At 43.1% G+C, this 19,941-nt stretch overlaps 1 protein-coding gene across 7 annotated transcripts in view; it reads right to left on the bottom strand.

Moving 5' to 3' along the window:
* SORBS3 (sorbin and SH3 domain containing 3) overlaps positions 1-19,941 on the bottom strand; it is an 88,898-nt gene that overhangs the window by 50,764 nt on the left and 18,193 nt on the right. For 6 of the 7 annotated variants that reach the window (XM_077469854.1, XM_077469850.1, XM_077469848.1 and 3 more), the window contains exons 8-9: positions 5,796-5,829; positions 584-666 (exon numbers count right to left, since the gene is read on the bottom strand). In XM_077469854.1, coding sequence (XP_077325980.1) covers positions 584-666; positions 5,796-5,829 — 117 coding nt within the window. The remainder of the gene's footprint in view (positions 1-583; positions 667-5,795; positions 5,830-19,941) is intronic. The other variant, XM_077469849.1, reaches the window with a different exon arrangement.

Genomic DNA, 19,941 nt, shown 5'->3' with positions numbered 1-19,941 from the left:
GTTGGCATAAATCTGTGATTAGCAACTCTGGAAGTTTCATGTTACAGCTCAATAAAGAAATATTTAACTGTTTTCTTTAAGCCAACGTCACAGAATGCAATGCCTGCATTTTTTATTTGGATTTAATCATGGCATTTAGATGGAAGTGGCTATGAATAGTTGATTATAAGCTGGTAGGGATAAAAATACTTAAGTGGTACCACATTCCTCACATCGCCACCATCTATAGTTAGGTCAGTAGCTTAGGACAATGACAGATGGGCGATTGTTGTAACACGTTTAACTGGAAGGACAGAATTTATAAAGTAACACCTGCTGTCACATTTGTCACAGTGTAATCCACTGATATGCTGCCACGTGATCAACGTGCACATCTTCATAGTGCCTGCCCAATGTGATCTTCTTGGAAAGGATATGATATGTAGTTCATTGATAAGCTCCACCGACCTATCTGACAGATGGGCATGTTGTCCTTTAATTGAGTATAATGCGTGTGTTTTTTTGTTTTTTTTTGTTTTTTAACTGTAGTGCTAAATTGCTCTTTTTACCATGTCCTTACACTACAGTGCACTATGGCACCCACCTGATAGTCCTCTGTGTCACTTCTGATGTTCTGAGCTGCACTATTCTGAGTACTATTTACGGTTGACTCAGCTCTGCCATCTGCTGGAAATAACATGATATAGTTACAGTATGAAGGTAGCACTGAATACTTATTGCTTCATCCATTCCTCTGGTGCAGTATAAATAAAGTGACAGATTTTTTTTATATCACAAAGAACTCTATTGAAAAGAAAAAAAAACAGCAATTCCAGTAGAGATCAGTATCCACAGCCAAAGCTACCAGTTCCATGTACAGAATCAAAATCATCCAATGATTCAGACTGGGTATGTCCTAACAGAGCCCAGTAAGTTTACCAAAAATCATCCTAGCGGTACAATAAATGAAAGACATTATAAAATAGAGGAACCTTCTTTCGTTTTCCAGCCTCTAGGCTGAATTCAATAGCCAATGGAGTATACTTTAACACATGAAGAACCTATCCAAGATTAGGTCAAGTGTGTCCAACCATGGGCACCCAGACGTTATCATATTTTCGAGGGCATCTCCTGTGTTGGTATGCGTACTTCTCCATCTTGAGAGTTTCTCCCATACACTAAAACCATTCTTTATAGTAAAGGGAATCAGGTGATTTCACATACCTTAAAATGTCTCTGTGGGCTTGAAAACAGGCTCTAGCCACTGCTTCTCTAGTGTGGGCTGATAGTTGGAGGTCATCTAGTATGCCCAATAGGCATGGTTTAGGGTTGCGTCAAAGGGAGAACTGATTGGCATTTACTGCGTTCACTACCCCTGCCCAGTAAATGTTCTGTTTGGGGCAATGCCATAGTAAATTAAGCTGCCGTGGTCTCGGCAAAGTGACAGAGCTTTACCTGCTTCTGTTCTGTATATTCTGAGAGAGGCTTGCTGAAAATTTGACTAGAAGGTTCTGCTGTTACTATTATTATAACCTGCAATAACCCAAAAGACTAACTTTTTGACCCCTGATGCTCTACAAAATGAGGTGACTAGCACTGTGAATTCCTTGTCAAGTTGTACACAGCAAAATACATAAAATAAACCTAGTAATGCTAACTCTTCATAGAAGCAATAACGCAATATAATCCTGGATCAAATCCCATAAATGAATGATCAGCTATTTCATCAGAAATGTAGAATATCACAATACATTTAGAACTGTTTGGCCTAATGCTTCTATTTTCAGCAAACGTTTACCCCATGGTTAGAAAGTTCCGCATCGCAGGCATGAGGTCTTAACTGTGGGGCCACCATACCTGGCTTGGAGTAGATAACTCGGTCTTTATGTATAAAGTAGGAATCCAGGGACTGAGATACCAATATTAGACAATGTACAGCTTGGACTATGTCCATATGTGTGAGGAAGGACTCATAACTTAGTTCTAGATTAATAATTGTAATAATATCGCAACACATAAAGAAATCATGACACTAGTTTGTAACATCTGAACAATGGTTTATAATAGTAGTATTTTGCGCAAATCACTATGAAAACGAACCCACGCTCTTGCATTCTTTACCTGCAGCTATATAGTTCTTCTGACTCAGCCCTTTTCTTCATCTAGTCATGTCACCTCACAGCACATCATGTCTTTCCACTAACTACACCAGAAGACATTACGTCAGCTTTGTCCATATTCACATGAACACCAGAAATGTGTACAGTCACTCATGGACTTTAACAGTCCAATGTCCTATCAAGAATGGTGGCAACAGTAGAACGTCACCTGAACTCCAAAGATGCATTTCAAACATTTATTATGAACACATAATGCCACACAAGGTCAAAATGTCAATGTTTTCAGGTCTTGCAGGGCCCCCATCCTCTACGCAATATTAGTATTATGTATGTAACCTATGTGTTCATAAAAGAGTTTGAAAGTATCTTTGAAGTGCTGGCAATTTTCTACTGTTACCACTGGTTCTGCATGACACCATTCTTTGTGGTCACCACAAGCACCCTCTTGGAATATATCTGGACTGTGCAGCTTTATACGAGAATTATTTCACAGATGGCAAGATACCTATCCATCTGAAAAGCATCACCACTTTGCATGGACCTGGTGAAACCTTCATGGCTGATGGGCGTTGGCAGTCAACTATTGTACATCTTTAGAGGGAAGAGGGCACTATGTGTCACATATTTTGGTCAGGCCTAAAGTCTCAAGTCAAAGGGATTATCTACAGACATTCAGATGCCAGCTGACCCTGCTGATTCATCCTCCACATGACCCCTATGTCGTTAAACAAGTACAAATGTTCTCTACTCATCCACTTACTTAACACAGCCAAAGCATGCATTCCACTGTATTGGAAACAAACCACACCCTGGCCAATTAGCTTATGGTTTGTCAAGATTCAGGAAATACGTATGATGGAAGTATTAATGGCCATGAGTAAGAACAATGAGGAATAGTGTCGTAAACAATGGTTCTACTGGACCAATTTCATCTACTACCCAGACTATCACTTCATGGCATCTTACGTTAAATAGACAAACAGTCCCCTCTCTGGACACTGTCGGCACAATGCTTCTGCTGCAGGAAATCTTGTGCTTCCCCCTTTACTGCCTGTTGATTACCTACTTTAATCCCTACAATCATACTCGCAAAGATGCTGGCTACAATACACCAGCTGGCTCCGGGCCAGGAGTATGAAGACATAAAAAGCATGAACTAATTATCAGTGCTCTTTTACTTTAACGTTTTGTGATTTCATGTTCCTAGGAATATGTTGTCAACGATGATTCTAGTTTCTTCTTGATGATATCATGCCTATACATTTATATGGTTTTATTTCTATGTATGACTATAAAAACTTAATGTAGAACGAAGAGCAACATTATTTTTTTCATTCTGGATAGAGTAAGTAAGATTATTTTTCGCCATCTGTGACTCATTGCAGAGAATTCCCTTCACTTTCCAGTACCTAGTACGTGATCCGGCACTTTCCGGGTAGGGGGTGCGAGCGCGGTCGTGCTGTGATTAAACACAGCATATGTCAATCAACGGGGCCCAGCCAATAGGTTATCGTCTGAAAAACACACAGGACAGGGCTCTGCCTATGTAAACAAGGCAGAGCCCTGTCCTGTCAGCAGGGAGGTGCTGGATTTCTTTTTCCCCGCAAAGCAGGGAATGAAATCCATTACTTCCCTTAGTGAAAGAATATAGTGTACACAAACACTGGCTAGGCACACATTTAACCCCTTGATCGCCCTAGATGTTTTACCTCTTCCCAGCCTGTGTCATTATTACAGTGACAGTGCATATTTTTAGCACTGCTCAATGTATTAGTGTCACTGGTTCCCGCAAAGTCTCAAATCGCAATGTGAAGAGCGGGGCTAGTTGTTATATTACTCTGATTGCGTGACCCCTTTTTCGCTACTTGATTCGGTTATCTGTAACTAGTGCATACCTTGACTGTTAAAAGCAGATCATTTTGGAAAATAAAATAAAGGAATTACAAAAAAAAGCGTCAGTTATTCCCCGTACACACAAACGGACTATCCGGTGGACTTAGTCTGGTGGACCAGCGTATATATGCTGATTGGGAGTTTTTTTTCCCCCAAAAAATATGTAGCAGAATATAAATTTGCCTAAAATTATGAAGAAATTCGATTTTTTATTTTATTTTTATTGGATATGTTTTATAGCAGAAAAGTACAAATATTGTTTTTTTTTTTCAAAATTGTCTGCCTTTTTTTTGTTGCACAGCGCACCACAGGAAATTGTGGATGTGGCTATATTGCAGTAACTGTCAGCAGAGCCTAAAGGGGTTTGGTAAATAAAACATGTGCCTATGCTGCTATAGAAGAAGAGAGCATAAAGCATAGAGCACCGGGGTCAGGATTACATAATGCATGGACTGCAGGGGTGAGAAGTAAATAAACACACAGATTGCAGGGGTCAGGAGTATATAAACACACAGATTGCAGGGGTCAGGAGTATATAAACACACAGAGTGCAGGGGGTCAGGACTGAGTCAACACAGACTGCAGAGGTCAGGAGTAGATAGACTCAGAGTGCAGGAGTAAGAAATAAGTTAACACACAGAGTATAGGAGTCAGGAGAAAATAAACAGAATGCAGGGGTCAGGATTAAGTTACACACATAGTTCAGGGGTTAGGAGTAAGTAACACACATAGTTCAGGGGTTACGATTAAGCAAAGTGCAGTAACCTTCCAATTTCCTAATCCACGTGGTTTGATACAGGTTCATAAACTGCTTGCCTAATGGATTTGCAAGCATTGAATATTGGACACCCCACCAGTGAAGACATGTTCTGGAGGTCCATATCTCCTACCTCCCCTCCATTCTAGCACTGTAACCTCAGAAAGCCTCTTTGGCATGCAACTCTTCTGGGAGTGTTGAAAGCCTGTGTCCCCACAGGTTACTTCTACCAAAGCCTACATTGCTGCAGTCCCGTAATGACCACCAAGCTTTACAAACCTTCTAGATGTTTTATGTTAGATTTCTATGATGAAATAAATTGTTCTGACGTCTAAACCCACTGGTAGTGCTCTTGTCTCGTCTAAACTCCTGGATCTTGTCTGCATGTCTGACCCCCTCCTGTGTCTTTGGCTCCCCATAGTCTTAAAATACTCTGGGTAAGTTGGCTAATTTCAGTTCTGCATAGATTTATGGATACCATTATCAATCCACTGACTGTTTTGTTGCCTGCTGTTAAGTTTGAATTACTTTGATGTAAAGAACAGTAAAATATGCTGTTACTTTAAAGGGGTTGTAAACCCTCGTGTTTTTTTCACTTTAATGCATCCTATGCATTAAGGTGAAAAAACTTCTGACACTGACCAGCCCCCCAGCCATTTGGCTCTTGTTTGGATAGATTGATAGCAGCGCAACCATTGGCTCCGCTGCTGTCAATCAAATCCAATGACGCTGGTGCTGGGGTCCGAGCCAGGCATTCCGTGTCCATGCACACAAATGCTGGATTCGGGAGCGCGCCCGCAAGGTAAACCCACCCACCCAGAGAGCACTTCTCCCAGGGGATTTACTAATGCGGGGAGGAGCCGCGAGCGTTGCCGGGGGACCCCAGATGACGATGAACTGTACAGTGGAGGTAAGTATGATATGTTTGTTATTTTACAAAAAAAAATCTGATGGTTTACAATCACTAAGTATTCAATAACAATAATTTCTTGATGTACAGTGAGTGGACTAGTCATTTAAGAAATTTTTATAAACAGCTGTCTTACCTTCCCTGTATGAAGATCTCCGTAATATAACCTCCTGTAGAGATAGAGGACTGTTAGTAAGCACATTGTACATGTTACCCAGATGAGGAAAGCTCAGACACAAATATCAGCAAAGCTGCAAAATAATTCAAGATCAGTCAGTACAATATAATAATTACCAGTACTATATACTGTATCACTCTTCTGTCTCACAGCTGTATTCATTATTAACACATTCTCCTTAATTACAGCACATATTTACTAAGTAAATGTTGATGTGTGTAATTTTTTTCTACAAATATTTTTTTTAAATGTTTTTTAGTTAGACAAATCTAAAATACTGAATAATTGTGTAGATTTTTTTTCTAGTCAGCCACATTTCACATGTTTACCTGTCAAGTCTATTCTGCTTTGGTAAAAAAAAAAAAAACTCTTGTTCACAGGGGTCAATAGCTCAAACTGACACACACAGCTAAATAAGTCAAAGCGGTTACTTCTCCTCTCTCTTACTGTGTACAGAGGACTCCATATGAATCAGAGGTATGTTGACTGAAGGAAAACAGCTTCTGATTTCTTTTTTGGAAATCCCCAAGGGCTCTGTGAAGTTTGCGTCATGGGTGCACTCTGTATCCAATGTTCATTTGTAAGTGTCTTGCTAAAGTTTTTTAGAATGTTGGCAAGTACATGGTATAGGAGGCGTGAAGACCCATTTAGCTACCTTGTAAAGTTGTTAATATTGCTATATGGGAAATTATAATGTATAAGAAGCATGCAGAGGGACTTGTCTGAGGGCACCCAAATGTGGAGAAATGGTCCTTTCATTGGGACTTGCTGTAAAATGCTTTTGTTTCTATATTTCCACAAGGTCAAATAACTAAGGCAGACCACTTTTTGGGGGTGAGACAGGTTGTTTTTTTTTTTTGTTTTTTTTAGGCAATTGAGCACATATATAAAAGTAACCTAATTATTTTTTTTTCTCATTCCTGATCAACAAACACATCATGTTAAAGTAGAACTTTGGGCTAAAACTATGTGATCTTAAAACTGCTCCCACTGACCTCTTCTAAAAACCTGTATTAATTACCCTCTAGAAGAAAGATGCATATAGTTACCTATTCTGCTCCGTTCTGGTCACATGATCAGCTCTTCTCTCTTAGCTAGCAGTGGCTTAAGGAGAGAGGAGGGAGCACCGACAACGGATGGCCCATACTAAGCCTATGGGTGACGTCACTGTTAAGGCATTCCAGCCATTGTCATGTGCTCTCTCTTCTCCCTTGTAGCCAGTGCTGGCAGTGCTGCCAGGTAATTGGAGTGGAGTGCCCTCAGAAAAGGCATACATACTTTCTTCTACAGGGTTAGTATAGGTGTTAGGAAAGGGATGGGAGCAGTTTTAAGGTTAAATAGTTTTAGCCCAGAGTTCTACTTTAAGAACTCCTCCCTACAATGTTTCCATCTGCTTTTCTTTCCAGTAGGATGGAACCATATTTGTTCAGGCACCTACAGGGTTTGCATCTATTTATTGGACTGAGATACTGGCTCAGAGATTAAACAATTATGCAAATCTTGTTGCCTGTGCTTATCTTGGCTGTGTTCACAAATTTCTGGCACAGATCAACCCCTGAAGCAGCCTCTTACTTTGTGATTTTCTACAAAATTATAATGCTGCAGTCTGATTAGTGGGGAAGAGAGGACTATCTGGCCATAGATGAAAGACAAGTCTTTTTTTTTTTTAATTCGGCTATTGGGAATGGAGGAATCAAACCCTCTTTAGATCTGTCAACAACTTAGAAATGCTGGGGTCTGCCTGATTGGATACAGATTGATATGGCACTTTAGGTAGGTCTCAGGCATGTACTGGCCATCGGAACTACCAGGAGTTTTCCGGTGGGCCGATGGCTCAGTGGGCCGGTTTCAGTGACAGCCTGTCAAAGTAATGGCTTCACGGCTTGCGCAGCCATTCATTTGAGCACCGTGGTACTGCCTATAAGACAGGCGTGACTAAATGGCAGAGCATGGTGCGGTTTCCGGCCCCAATGGCCATTCTACTTGGACCGTAGCCTCACCAAGTAGTTTCCTGTGTGTCCTCTCCCCGTCACAGGCTCACCTCTGTCGCTGTCGATGCCACTATGTTCACAGCATGGCAGGCGTGGCAGGTCCATCTCTTCTGTAATATTGCTGCATTGCCCCCTCCCCACACTGCCAGTCTTATTCACACAAAACATGAAGCGCCGGCCGATCTGGACAAAGGGTGAGACTTTTTAAATTAAGAAGTGGGTGATTGGTTGCCAAGCAGCGGGGCGGTCCCAGCAATCAATCTGGGGGGGGTCAGTGATGAGGGGTCTGTGATGGGTCAGGTCAGTCTGTGATGGGTCAGTCTGTAATGGGTCAGTCTGTAATGGGAGGCCTGTGATTTGGGGGGTCATTCTGTGATGGTGGGGGTCTGTGATGGGTCAGGTCAGTCTGTGAGGGGGGTCTGTGATGAGGGTCAGTCTGTGATGAGTCAGTCTGTAATAGGGGGGTCTGTGATGAGGCAGCCTGTGATGTAAAATGAGGGGGGGGGGATATGATGTGAAGGGAGGGACTGAGGACACTGATGTAAAAGGGGGGCTATGATGTGATGTGAAGGGGGGACTGAAGACACTGATGTAAAAGGGGGTCTGTAATTTATGCACTAGCAAAACACCGGTCGCTGCAAGGGCAATAGAAAACAATTGTTTTCTATGTGTCCTATTCACACTGCAATAGTGCCACTGAGCAGTGCGGTGCATACTATTTTTATGCACCACAACTGAGCTGTGATGCATAAAAATGAATGAAATGTATTTTGACATTTCAATAAAGTTGAAAGAAAAAAAAGCACAAAGTGTGATGTGTGTCGGCTCTAAATGTGTGTGTGTGTGTGTGTGTGTGTGTGTGTGTGTGTGTGTGTGTGTACGGGAGGCTGCGATGTGGAGGATATTATGTGGAGTCACCGCTAAAGTAGCCATGAGTGTATATCACTTTAAAATGAGCACTATCTTTGTATAACAGGACTCTATGGTCCAGTATACTATATCTGAGTCCAAGGCAGATCAGCACACAGCTTCTGCCGGCAAAAGTTGCCTATCACATTTGTAGGGGCCTCTATATTTATAATGTATGGTAAGCATGAGCTCCTAACACTTTTCCATACGCTTTCAGAATGCGGAAATTGTTACTCATGGCAGGATTATACTAAGTGTAAATAATAGATGGTGTAAGCTTTCAGTCCATATAATGATAGGATAAATTACTGTTTAGCAGTGGAACATTTTCTCCTTCATTACATTACTGGTTTCAGTATTTGGAGATTAAATGTGTTGAGAGACACTTGATATAATGGTGTGCCATTACGTAATTCACTCATTCACATTCCTTGTAAATGTCTGTCATTTAGGGAGACCGTCCCTCTTTTGAAACCCAATCTCTCTGCCCCTCCATTCTCCTCTTTTTAATCTATGTATTGACTTCTATATAGAATCTACTAGTTAAAGAACAGCTTTAAATAAAAATTCTAAATATGAGAACAGGCAGGTTTTTTTTATTCTAGAAGAGACATACCAAATATTCTGAGAATGTTCTTGTGAACTTTTGTTGGAAATTCTACTAGTGGATGACCAGCTTTACTTGCCTGTTCACAATCATCTTTCATCATCTGCCAGGGTGAGATAACTCATGTGTGGGAGATATGCCATCTTGGTGCGGCCAGCCAAGATGGCTAAAGATCCTGAACCAAGAACAAGACTAGGCGAAGATGTCAGTGCTGGCCAGAGAGCTCACATACACCATATTGCTAGAGGGGACTATAGTTCTTTATCTACCAAATGTGTTATACCACACCCAACATCTAAATAAATACATTTGTAATTTTTTAAAGCCAGTACAAAAAAAAAGGAGCAGTGGAAAAAAACAAAACAAAACACACTTGTGCATTTAACCAATCATATTTTTGAAAATTCATTCTTCAAGGTCCAAATGGGACATGGCAAGGGTGTGTCCCTTGCCTACATGCTTAGTGGCATGGGATATCGCTCTTTCTCATCTCAGAATTTGCCTAGAGATGCCAATAAATGATTGATTTACAAAAACTGGAGAGTGCAAAATCTGGTGCAGCTCTGCATACAAACCAATCAGCTTCCAGGTTTTATTGTCAAAGCTTAACCTCCCTAGCGGTGATCCCGAGTCTGGCTCGGGCTGGGATTTCAGTACCATGAGCGGTAACCCCGAGCCAGACTCGGGATCGCATTGCTGGATGCAGGGAGGATACAGGGAGATGTTACTTACCTTGTCCCCTGGATCCAGCGATGTCCTCCACGCTGTGTGATCGAGCTGTCCTCCGCTCGATTCATACAGTGCCCGAGTGCCACCGAGCTCCGTTCCCTGCAACGTTACGACTCACGGGAGCGGAGATCGGCGCCAAATTCAAAAAAAGTAAAAACACACAAAACACACACAGTACTGTAATCTTACAGATTACCATACTGTATAAAAAAAATTACATACCCCCTTTGTCCCTAGTGGTCTGTGCAGTGCCCTGCATGCACTTTTATATTATAAATACTGTTTTTCCTGCCTGGAATTTGGAGATTGTCCATAGCAACCAAAAAGTGTCCCTTTATGTCAAAGTGATTTTAGACCAGCTAGAAAACAGCGATAATAAATTATAATCACTTGCAGAATTGAGCGATAGCGATATGTGGGGAAATTTGTCATCAAACACTAAATCTAATGACAGCGACAATTCTGCAAATGAGCAAATTTCAGTGTTTTTGGATTTGATTACATTATTGAATAATTTTTATTATTATTTATTATCATTATTTATTATATTATAAACTTTATCATACCCGGGATGTCTGCTAGACTCTGGTTTGAACAGATTTAAGAGAGTTATTCCTAAGAATTGCAGGCCTACAATATAAAACGCCAAATTTCCATGCAAAATAATGGTACCGCTTTCAGCACCTAAAACCATAATCATACCGCCAGGGAGGTTAGGTGTCTGTTCACACTGAGGCAGCATGACTTGCAGTGTGACTGCCACGACTGCTGCGGCGACATGCAAAATGACTTCTATACAAGTCAATGCAAGTCGCCTCAAGTGACCCCCAAAGTCATACAGGAACCTTTTTCTAAGTCGGAGCGACTTGTGAATGGTTCCATTGTACAGAACGGGATGCGACTTGTCAGGCGGCTAAGTTGCCTGAGAAGTAGTCCCAGTGTGAACCCACCCTAATTCAACAACCTGAAGTTATAAGCTGATTGGCTACCATGCACAGCTGCACCAGATTCGGAGTACTCCAGTTTTAGTAAATCTCCCCCTATGTCTTTGATGAATTGTAAAAACATTCCTGTTGCTGATTTGTGGATTTCTCTGGGAAAAGACAACTGGATGTAACTGACTTCTCCTGGTTAATCAGGAGTTTTCAGACAGTATAAGAGCTCATGCACACTGCAGCTCAAAGGAGCTCAAAGAAGCTGCTTCCATAGGCTTTAGAGCTATTTTAACTGGACGCAGTTGTACTGCGGCAGAATGGCATGGCTGGGCGAAACGACGTTATGCACATGCGCGCCGCTGGAGGCTTGTGCATGTGTCCCCCCTCCCCCCCACTCGCTCCCCGAGCCGATGCGAGTGCCCAGCAGTCTCGATCACCGATGGGCTGCCGCGATCTCTCCGGGCACACGGAGAACCCGGAACTGTGTGTGTAAACACACAGTTTTACGGTTCTTCTCTGAGGGGTGAACTGACAGATCTGTTTGTTTCCCTGCACAGTCCCCACCCCCTTCAGTAAGAACACAAACTAGGACACACATTAACCCCTTCACTGTCCCCTAGTATTAACCCCTTCACTGCCAGTGACATTTTTACAGTGTCAAAATTGTCTGACGTGTCCGCCATAATGTCGCAGTCACAATAAAAATCGCTGATCGCCGCCATTACTAGTAAAAAAACGAATTATTAATAAAAATGGCATAAAACTACCCTATTTTGTAGACGCTATAACTTTTGCGCAAACCAATCAATATACGCTTATTGCGATTGTTTTTACCAAAAATATGTAGAATATGTATCGACCTAAACTGAGGAAAAAAATGTTTTTATATCTTTTTTGGGGATATTTATTATAGCAAAAAGTAAAAAATACTGCGTTTTTTTTTTTTCAATTGTCACTCTTTTTTTGTTTATAACGCAAAAAAGTAAAAACCACAGAGGCGATCAAATACCACCAAAAGAAAGCTCTATTTATGGGGAAAAAAGGGCATCAATTTTGTTTGGGAGCCACATCGCACGACCGCGCAATTGTCAGTTAACCACCTCGCGCCCGCCCTATAGCCGAATGACGGCCGTAGAGCAGGCGCGTTCGTCCGGGTGGTCGTCCCTGGACGGCCTGAAGTTCTGTGTTCGCCGTGTCCCCCGGGGACAGGCAAACACAGATCGCTGTAAACGGCCAATCACAGCGGCCGTTTACAGCGTGATCGGCGTGTCCAATGGGAGATGATCTCATATGTAAACATATGAGATCATCTCTCAGCGCCGCTCTCCCTCCTCGCACAGACAGTGTGAGAGGGGAGAGATGAACGGCTGCAGCGGCAGCCGTTCTGCCTGTAGTAAGGAAAAAAATAAAAAAAAGTAAAAAAATAAAATAAAAAGTGCCATCCTCCCCCAGCAGTGCCATCCTCCCCCAGCAGTGCCATCCACCCCAGTGCCATCCGCCCCAGTGCCATCCGCCCCAGTGCCATCCACCCCAGTGCTACCTGCCCCCAGTGCCATCCACCCCAGTGCTACCTGCCCCCAGTGCCATCCATCCCAGTGCTACCTGCCCCCAGTGCTACCTGCCCCCAGTGCTACCTGCCCCCAGTGCCACCTGCCCCCAGTGCCACCTGTCGTCAGTGCCACCTGTCGTCAGTGCCACCTGTCGTCCGTGCCATGTGTCATCAGTGCCACATAGTGCCATCTGTCATCAGTGCCACGTATCAGTGCTATTTGTCATCAGTGTCACGTGCCATCTGTTGTCAGTGTCACGTGTCATCAATGCCACTTATCAGTGCCATCTGTCATCAGTGTCACGCATCATCGGTGGCATGTATTAGTGGCATCTGTCATCGGTGGCACGTATTAGTGCCACGTATTAGTGCCATCTGTCATCAGTGCCACGTATTAGTGCCACGTGTCTTCAGTGCCATGTATAAGTGCCACGTGTCATCAGTGCCACGTATAAGTGCCACGTGTCATCAGTGCCACATATTAGTGCCATCTGTCATCAGTGCCACATATTAGTGTCATCTGTCATCAGTGCCACCTGTCATCAGTGCCACGTATAAGTGTCATCATTGCCAGGTATCAGTGCCATCTGTCATCAGTGTCACGTGTCATTGTCCTGGTGCTTCAAAAGTGTAATAAATAGTCAACAAGTTAGATGTGTAATTTATGTTCCTAGAACACATGATGGCGCTACCTGCATGTTGGGCCTCTCTATGTGGCCAGGCTGTGAAAAAGTCACACACATGTGGTATTGTAATACTCAGGAGGAGTAGCAGAATTTTTTGGGGGGTGTCATTTGTGGTATACACATGCCACGTGAGAGAAATAACCTATTACAATGACAATTTTGTGGAGAAAAAAAAATATGAAAAATCTTAATTTTGCAAAGAATTGTGGGAAAAAAATGACAACATCAAAAAGCTCACTATGCCTCTTACTAAATACCTTGGAATGTATACTTTCCAAAAAGGGGTCATTTGGGGGGTATTTGTACTTTCCTGACTTGTTCGGGTCACAAGAAGCGAGATAGTCCACCAGTACATCAGATGTGATCAATTTTGTGCGATTCGCACCACACCTTGTAGACTCTCTAACTTTCACAAAGACCAAATAATATCCACTAATTTGGGTTATTTTTACCAAAGATATGTAGCAGTATAAATTGTGGCCAAAATTTATGAAGAAAAATTAATAATTTGCATAATTCTGTCACAGAAACAAAGAAATATACGTTTTTTTTCAAAATTTTCGGTCTTTTTTCATTTATAGAGCAAAAAATAAAAACCCCAGAGGTGATCAAATACCACCAAAAGAAAGCTCTATTTGTGGAAAAAAAAGGACACAAAATTCATTTGGGTACAGTGTTGCATGACTGAGTAATTGTCATTCAAAGTGTGAGAGCACCGAAAGCTGAAAATTGGTCTGGGCAGAATGGTGTTTAAGTGCCCAGTAAGCAAGTGGTTAAAGTGACGCAGTGCCGAATCGCAAAAAGTGCTCTAGTCTTTGGCCAGTCAAATGGTCCAGAGGTGAAGTGGTTAAGCTCTTATTTCTTCTGCCTAGAACCCCCCCTCCATGTTAGCCAATGTGTCCATGCACCCCACCACCAAACTTGTGTTTTTGAGAGGAGCTAGTGCCCCAAAGATCTAAAAAAATCTCAGAAATGCACAAAAATGTTTGTTCCAGCTTTCTGTTTTGTTTATACAGTAGTTAAGAGAAAATACTATCCAGGAGCATTGGTGAAAAAAAAACACTTATGCTCAAAAAAGCTCAAAAGAGCTCAATAAAAACACAAGATAGAGCACAAAAAAAGAACAAGCTTTTATAGGCAGAAATAAAAGCTCAAGCGCCTGTAAAAAGCAGCTTTTGTGGGGTTTTTTTTTTTAGTTTGCTGGCAAGGCCTCTTCTCTAGGGCCAAGGCATAATTTCAACATCATGTAGGCCTGGTAACTCCTGTGCTTTTAATGCTGAATTCAAAGTAAGAAAAAAAAAAACACTGAATGAAATGACAATAGGTACAAACATTACTACCTACTTTCCTTTTGAAAACAAAAAAACTGATGAGTGTGAGTCTCAAGTTATTCTAATTTTCATTAAAGACTTTGTTCCGCCTTTGGCAGGAAATAATGGTGAATTATGCTTGTTGTCCCTGCAATATTACATTTGCCCACTAGATGGAGCCTGGAATAAATTTACTGTTTTACAGATGTTAGAGACTGTTTAGCTTTAAATTGGTTGTAAACTCTGTTACACCACTTGTACTTACAGGTAAGCCTATAATAAGGCTTACCTGTAGGTACTGTAAATATCTCCTAAACTTGCACAGTTTAGGAGATATTCACTAAATGTGCTGCTGCCAATGTCATCGGTGCATGCACACTGAAGAAACGGCCTGCTGGTGTAACTCCGGCGAAAGATGTCGACTGCAGGAGCAAAATGCGGGGCGGCACTGCAGGGCATCATTCTAAAGTAAGTATTTCATAATGAGCTAGTATGCGATGCATACATACTAGCTCTTTGTGCCTTTGTCTTGCAAGTTTTTTGTTTTGTTTTTTTCTGAGGTTTACAACCTCTTTAATAAGAGCTTCCTTCATCAAAAAGAAACAGGTGCATTGTTGGAGCTCAGACTCCAGTTCAAGAACTGAGGGAAAGGAAACCAGGGACATGCAGTCAGGGAAGGCAGGTGAGGCAGAGCCATGAACATTAAAAATAAATAAAAAAATCGAGCTTCGAGGGTTGTAGCTCAGTGACCTGAGGTCAGATTTGTAGCATAAGTCCTACCCCACCACTGGTAAAAATGTGGGGCTCCTATGACCTATGGTTCTGGAGATACGGGGCTCCTTGTGCAGCCTGTCAGAAGCTACATACAGAGCGGCCAGTTTAAATACAAGCTGGCACACTCTGTTTGCAGCAGCCTGAGAGGATGAGCTCACAGTGCCTCTCAATTCTTGTCAGAGGCACTGAGCTCAATGGACAGCTTGGAGTCTTGGACCAATGGTAAAGTACTATCAGCCCAATCTGTCCAATAAAAATGCCCTCACTGCAGTGTCATAGAAGGGGGCATGTGTCTAAAAGACACATGCTCCCTTCCAGCTCAGCCCTCTTAAAGTGGAGTTCCACCCAGAAATGGAACTTCCACTTATCCAGTTCCTGCCCCCTCCGGTGTCACATTTGGCACCTTTCGGGGGCTAGCAGATACCTGTCTAATCCAGGTATTTGCTCCCACTTCCAGCGAAAGAGTGCCACAGAATCCGTGGCGAACTATGCTTGGTCCGGCCCCTCCTTGGTCCCCCCAGCTGTCTTCTGGGAGACACAGATGTCCCAGAAGACTGCAGGGATCATTCAGAACACGCAGCGCGACTCACGCATGCGCAGTAGGAAACATGCTGCGAGGCTTCACTTCCCAATTCCCTTACTGAAGATGCCAGCACCTACACCCGGAGCCAAGAGACAGGTCGGCATCAGGTGAGGACATCGCAGGCGCCTTGGACAGGTAAGTGTCCTTATTTCAAAAGTCAGCACCTGCAGTATTTGTAGCTGCTGACTTTTATTTATTTTTTTGCAGGCGGAACTCCTCTTTAACTACAAGGAAAGACTTGGGTTTATGGGTATAAGATTTAAAGCGGGAGTCTACCGGGACTCCGCGTTTTTTTTTTTTTTAAAAGCCAGCAGCTACAAATACTGCAGCTGCTGACTTTTAAATAGTGACACTTACCTGTCCAGCGCGCCCGCGATGTCGGCACCCGAAGCCGATCGCTCGCTCGTCTATCGGGTCCTGCCGCCGCCATCTTGGGTATGGGAATCAGGAAATGGAGCCTTTCGGCTTCATTTCCCGGTTCCCTACTGCGCATGCGCGAGCCGCGCGGCGCAATCTGGACGGTCCCCGCTGCCTCTGGGAGCTGTGTGTTTCCCAGCAGGCAGCGGGGCACTTGCTGAAGGGGGCGGGCGCTTGCGGAAAGGGGCGTAACGTACGCCCCTTTCCGCAGAGAGCTAGCCCGGAAGTGGGTGCAGTTACCTGGATTATCCAGGTAACTGCACCCCCCTCCCCCCTGAAAGGTGCCGATTGTGGCGCCGGAGGGGGGGGGGATTCCGATGAGCGGAGGTCCATTTTAGGGTGGACCTCCGCTTTAACCATAATCCCATGTTTTTCTCAAACAGTTAAGAGGGAGAGTGAGAATCTGCTGCTGTTGAAAAGGTACAAGCTAAATCATATATTATGATGCTATATGTTATAAGATAATAATTTATTATTTATCTATTTACTGTGAATTTACTGGTTGGAAGATATAACTTCAAACTTCAGTGATTTGTCTGTTAAACCACCTGCTTGAGTACAGTTTTTGAAGATATAGTAAATTACCTTAACAACAATATATAATAATTATTTGTATATTCCTTTTGGTAATTAACCCCTTGCCACCCAGGCCAATTCTGATACTTCTCTCCTACATGTAATAATCATATTTTTTTTGCTAGAAAATTACTCGGAACCTCCAAACATATATATTGTTTTAGCAGACACCCTAGGGAATAAAATGGTGGTTGTTGCAACTTTTTATGTTACACGGTATTTGCGCAGCAATTTTTCAAACAGGTTTTTTTTGGGGGGGGGGGGGGCTGTTTCATATAGGTATTGGAATAGGGACCCCCCCCCAAAGGTCAGCAGGCATGTCCCCCAGAGGCCAAAGGTCAAGAGGTCGGGCTGACCCACCCCCACCAAATTGTTCCGCCTACTCTAACTAAGTCGGGGCTTGAACAAGTCAGGGTAAGCGCGTGAAAGATGATGTTACACCAAGTAAATATATACCCAACATATCATGCTTTAAAATTGTGCACACTCGTGGAATCGGCCAAACTTGGGTACTTAAAGCGGGAGTTCCGCCATTTTTTGTTTTTATAAGTCAGCAGCTACAAATACTGCAGCTGCTGACTTTTGAAATAAGGACACTTACCCGCCCAGTGCTCCCGCGATGTCGGCACCCAAAGCCGATCTCTCAATCGGCTCTCGGGTGCTGCCGCCGCCATCTTCGGTATGGGTATCAGGAAGTGAAGCCTTGCGGCTTCACTTCACGGTTCCCTACTGCGCATGCGCGTGTCGCGCTGCGCAATAAGGATGGTCCTCGTTGTCTCTGGGATCCATGTGTTTCCCAGCAGACAGGGGGGGACCCGCAGGAAGTGGCGTAAATACCCGCAGATTCTGCGGATATCTATGCCGGAAGTGGGTGCAAATACCTGTATTATACAGGTATCTGCACCCCCCTGAAAGGTGCCAATTGTGGCACCGGAGGGGGGGAGGGTTCCAATGAGCGGAAGTTCCACTTTAGGGTGGAGCTCCGCTTTAAAAATCTCCATAGGTGACACTTTAAATTTTTTTACAGATTACAGTGGTGTGAAAAAGTGTTTGCCCCTTCCTCATTTCCTGTTCCTTTGCATGTTTGTCACACTTAAGTGTTTCGGAACATCAAACCAATTTAAACAATAGTCAAGGACAACACAAGTTAACACAAAATGCAATTTGTAAATGAAGGTGTTTATTATTAAAGGTGAAAAAAAATCCAAACCATCATGGCCCTGTGTGAAAAGTGATTGCCCCCCTTGTTAAAACATACTATAACTGTGGTTGTCCACACCTCAGTTCAATTTCTCTAGCCACACCCAGGCCTGATTATTGCCACACCTGTTCACAATCAAGGCATCACTTAAATAGGAGCTGCTTGACACAGTAAGGTCCACCAGAAGATCCTTAAAAGCTACACATCATGCCGAGACCCAAAGAAATTCAGGAACAATTGAGAAAGAAAGTAATTGAGATCTATCAGTCTGGAAAGGGTTATAAAGCCATTTCCAAAGCTTTGGGAATCCAGCGAACCACAGTGAGAGCCATTATCCACAAATGGCGAAGACATGGAACAGTGGTGAACCTTCCCAGGAGTGGCCGGCCACCCAAAATTACCCCAAGAGCGCAGCGACGACTCATCCAAGAGGTCACAAAAGACCCCACAACAACGTCCAAGGAACTGCAGGCCTCACTTGCCTCAGTTAAGGTCAGCGTTCATGCCTCCACCATCAGGAAAAGACTGGGCAAAAATGGCCTGCATGGCAGAGTTCCAAGGAGAAAACCACTGCTGAGCAAAAAGAACATCAAAGCTCGTCTCAATTTCTCCACAACACATCTTGATGATCCCCAAGACTTTTGGGACAACATTCTGTGGACCGATGAGACAAAAGTGGAACTCTTTGGAAGGTGTGTGTCCAAGTATATCTGGCGTAGAAGGAACACTGCATTTCATAAAAAGAACATTATACCAACAGTAAAATATGGTGGTGGTAGTGTGATGATTTGGGGCTGTTTTGCTGCTTCAGGACCTGGAAGACTTGCCGTGATAAAAGGAACTATGAATTCTGCTGTCTACCAAGAGATCCTGAAGGAGAATGTCCGACCATCTGTTCGTGTACACAAGCTGAAACGAACTTGGGTTCTGCAGCAGGACAATGATCCTAAACACACCAGCAAGTCCACCACCGAATGGCTGAAGAAAAACAAAATGAAGACTTTGGAGTGGCCTAGCCAAAGTCCTGACCTGAATCCTATTGAGATGTTGTGGTATGACCTTAAAAAGGCCGTTCATGCTCGAAAACCCTCTAATGTAACTGAATAAGGACAATTCTGCAAAGATGAGTGGGCCAAAATTCCTCCAGGACGCTGTAAAAGCCTCATTGCACGTTATTGCAAACGCTTGGTTGCAGTTGTTGCTGCTAAGGGTGGCCCAACCAGTTATTAGGTTTAGGGGGCAATCACTTTTTCACACAGGGCCATGATGGTTTGGATTTTTTTTCACCTTTAATAATAAACACCTTCATTTACAAATTGCATTTTGTGTTTACTTGTGTTGTCCTTGACTATTGTTTAAATTGGTTTGATGTTCCGAAACACTTAAGTGTGACAAACATGCAAAGGAACAGGAAATGAGGAAGGGGGCAAACACTTTTTCACACCACTGTACATGTTTAGAGTTACAGAGTAGATCTAGTGGTAGAATTATTGTTCTCTCTCTAACGATCGTGGCGTATGTAACCTACGTGTATCTGGCTCTGATACTAGCCAGTGCTTCACCAGCTATTGACCTCACCGCACGTCCCTGGAGGAAACCAGCCATCATTCCTGTAGCACAGGTTGGTGAACTAAACCTACATCCTCTACAGGCATCATCGCTGGTGAGCATGGACTTATTGCCATCTGCAGACAAGTTATTTCATTGTGTTTTTGTATGTTTCATACATTGTATGTATTTCTCATCTGTTTTGCCCAATAAATTCACTCCACCCTGTTTTTGTCAATAAAGCTTCAAGATTACATTCAGTCAGGCTTATTGCAGAATAGGAAGGTTT

The sequence above is a fragment of the Lithobates pipiens genome, unplaced genomic scaffold (assembly GCF_037356315.1).
Source record: "Lithobates pipiens isolate NorthernLeopardFrog02 unplaced genomic scaffold, aLitPip1_a1.2 Scaffold_8, whole genome shotgun sequence".
Lineage (NCBI taxonomy): Eukaryota > Metazoa > Chordata > Amphibia > Anura > Ranidae > Lithobates > Lithobates pipiens.
The sequence above is the reverse complement of the archived record's forward strand: the minus strand, read 5'-3'. Positions and strand labels throughout refer to the sequence as shown.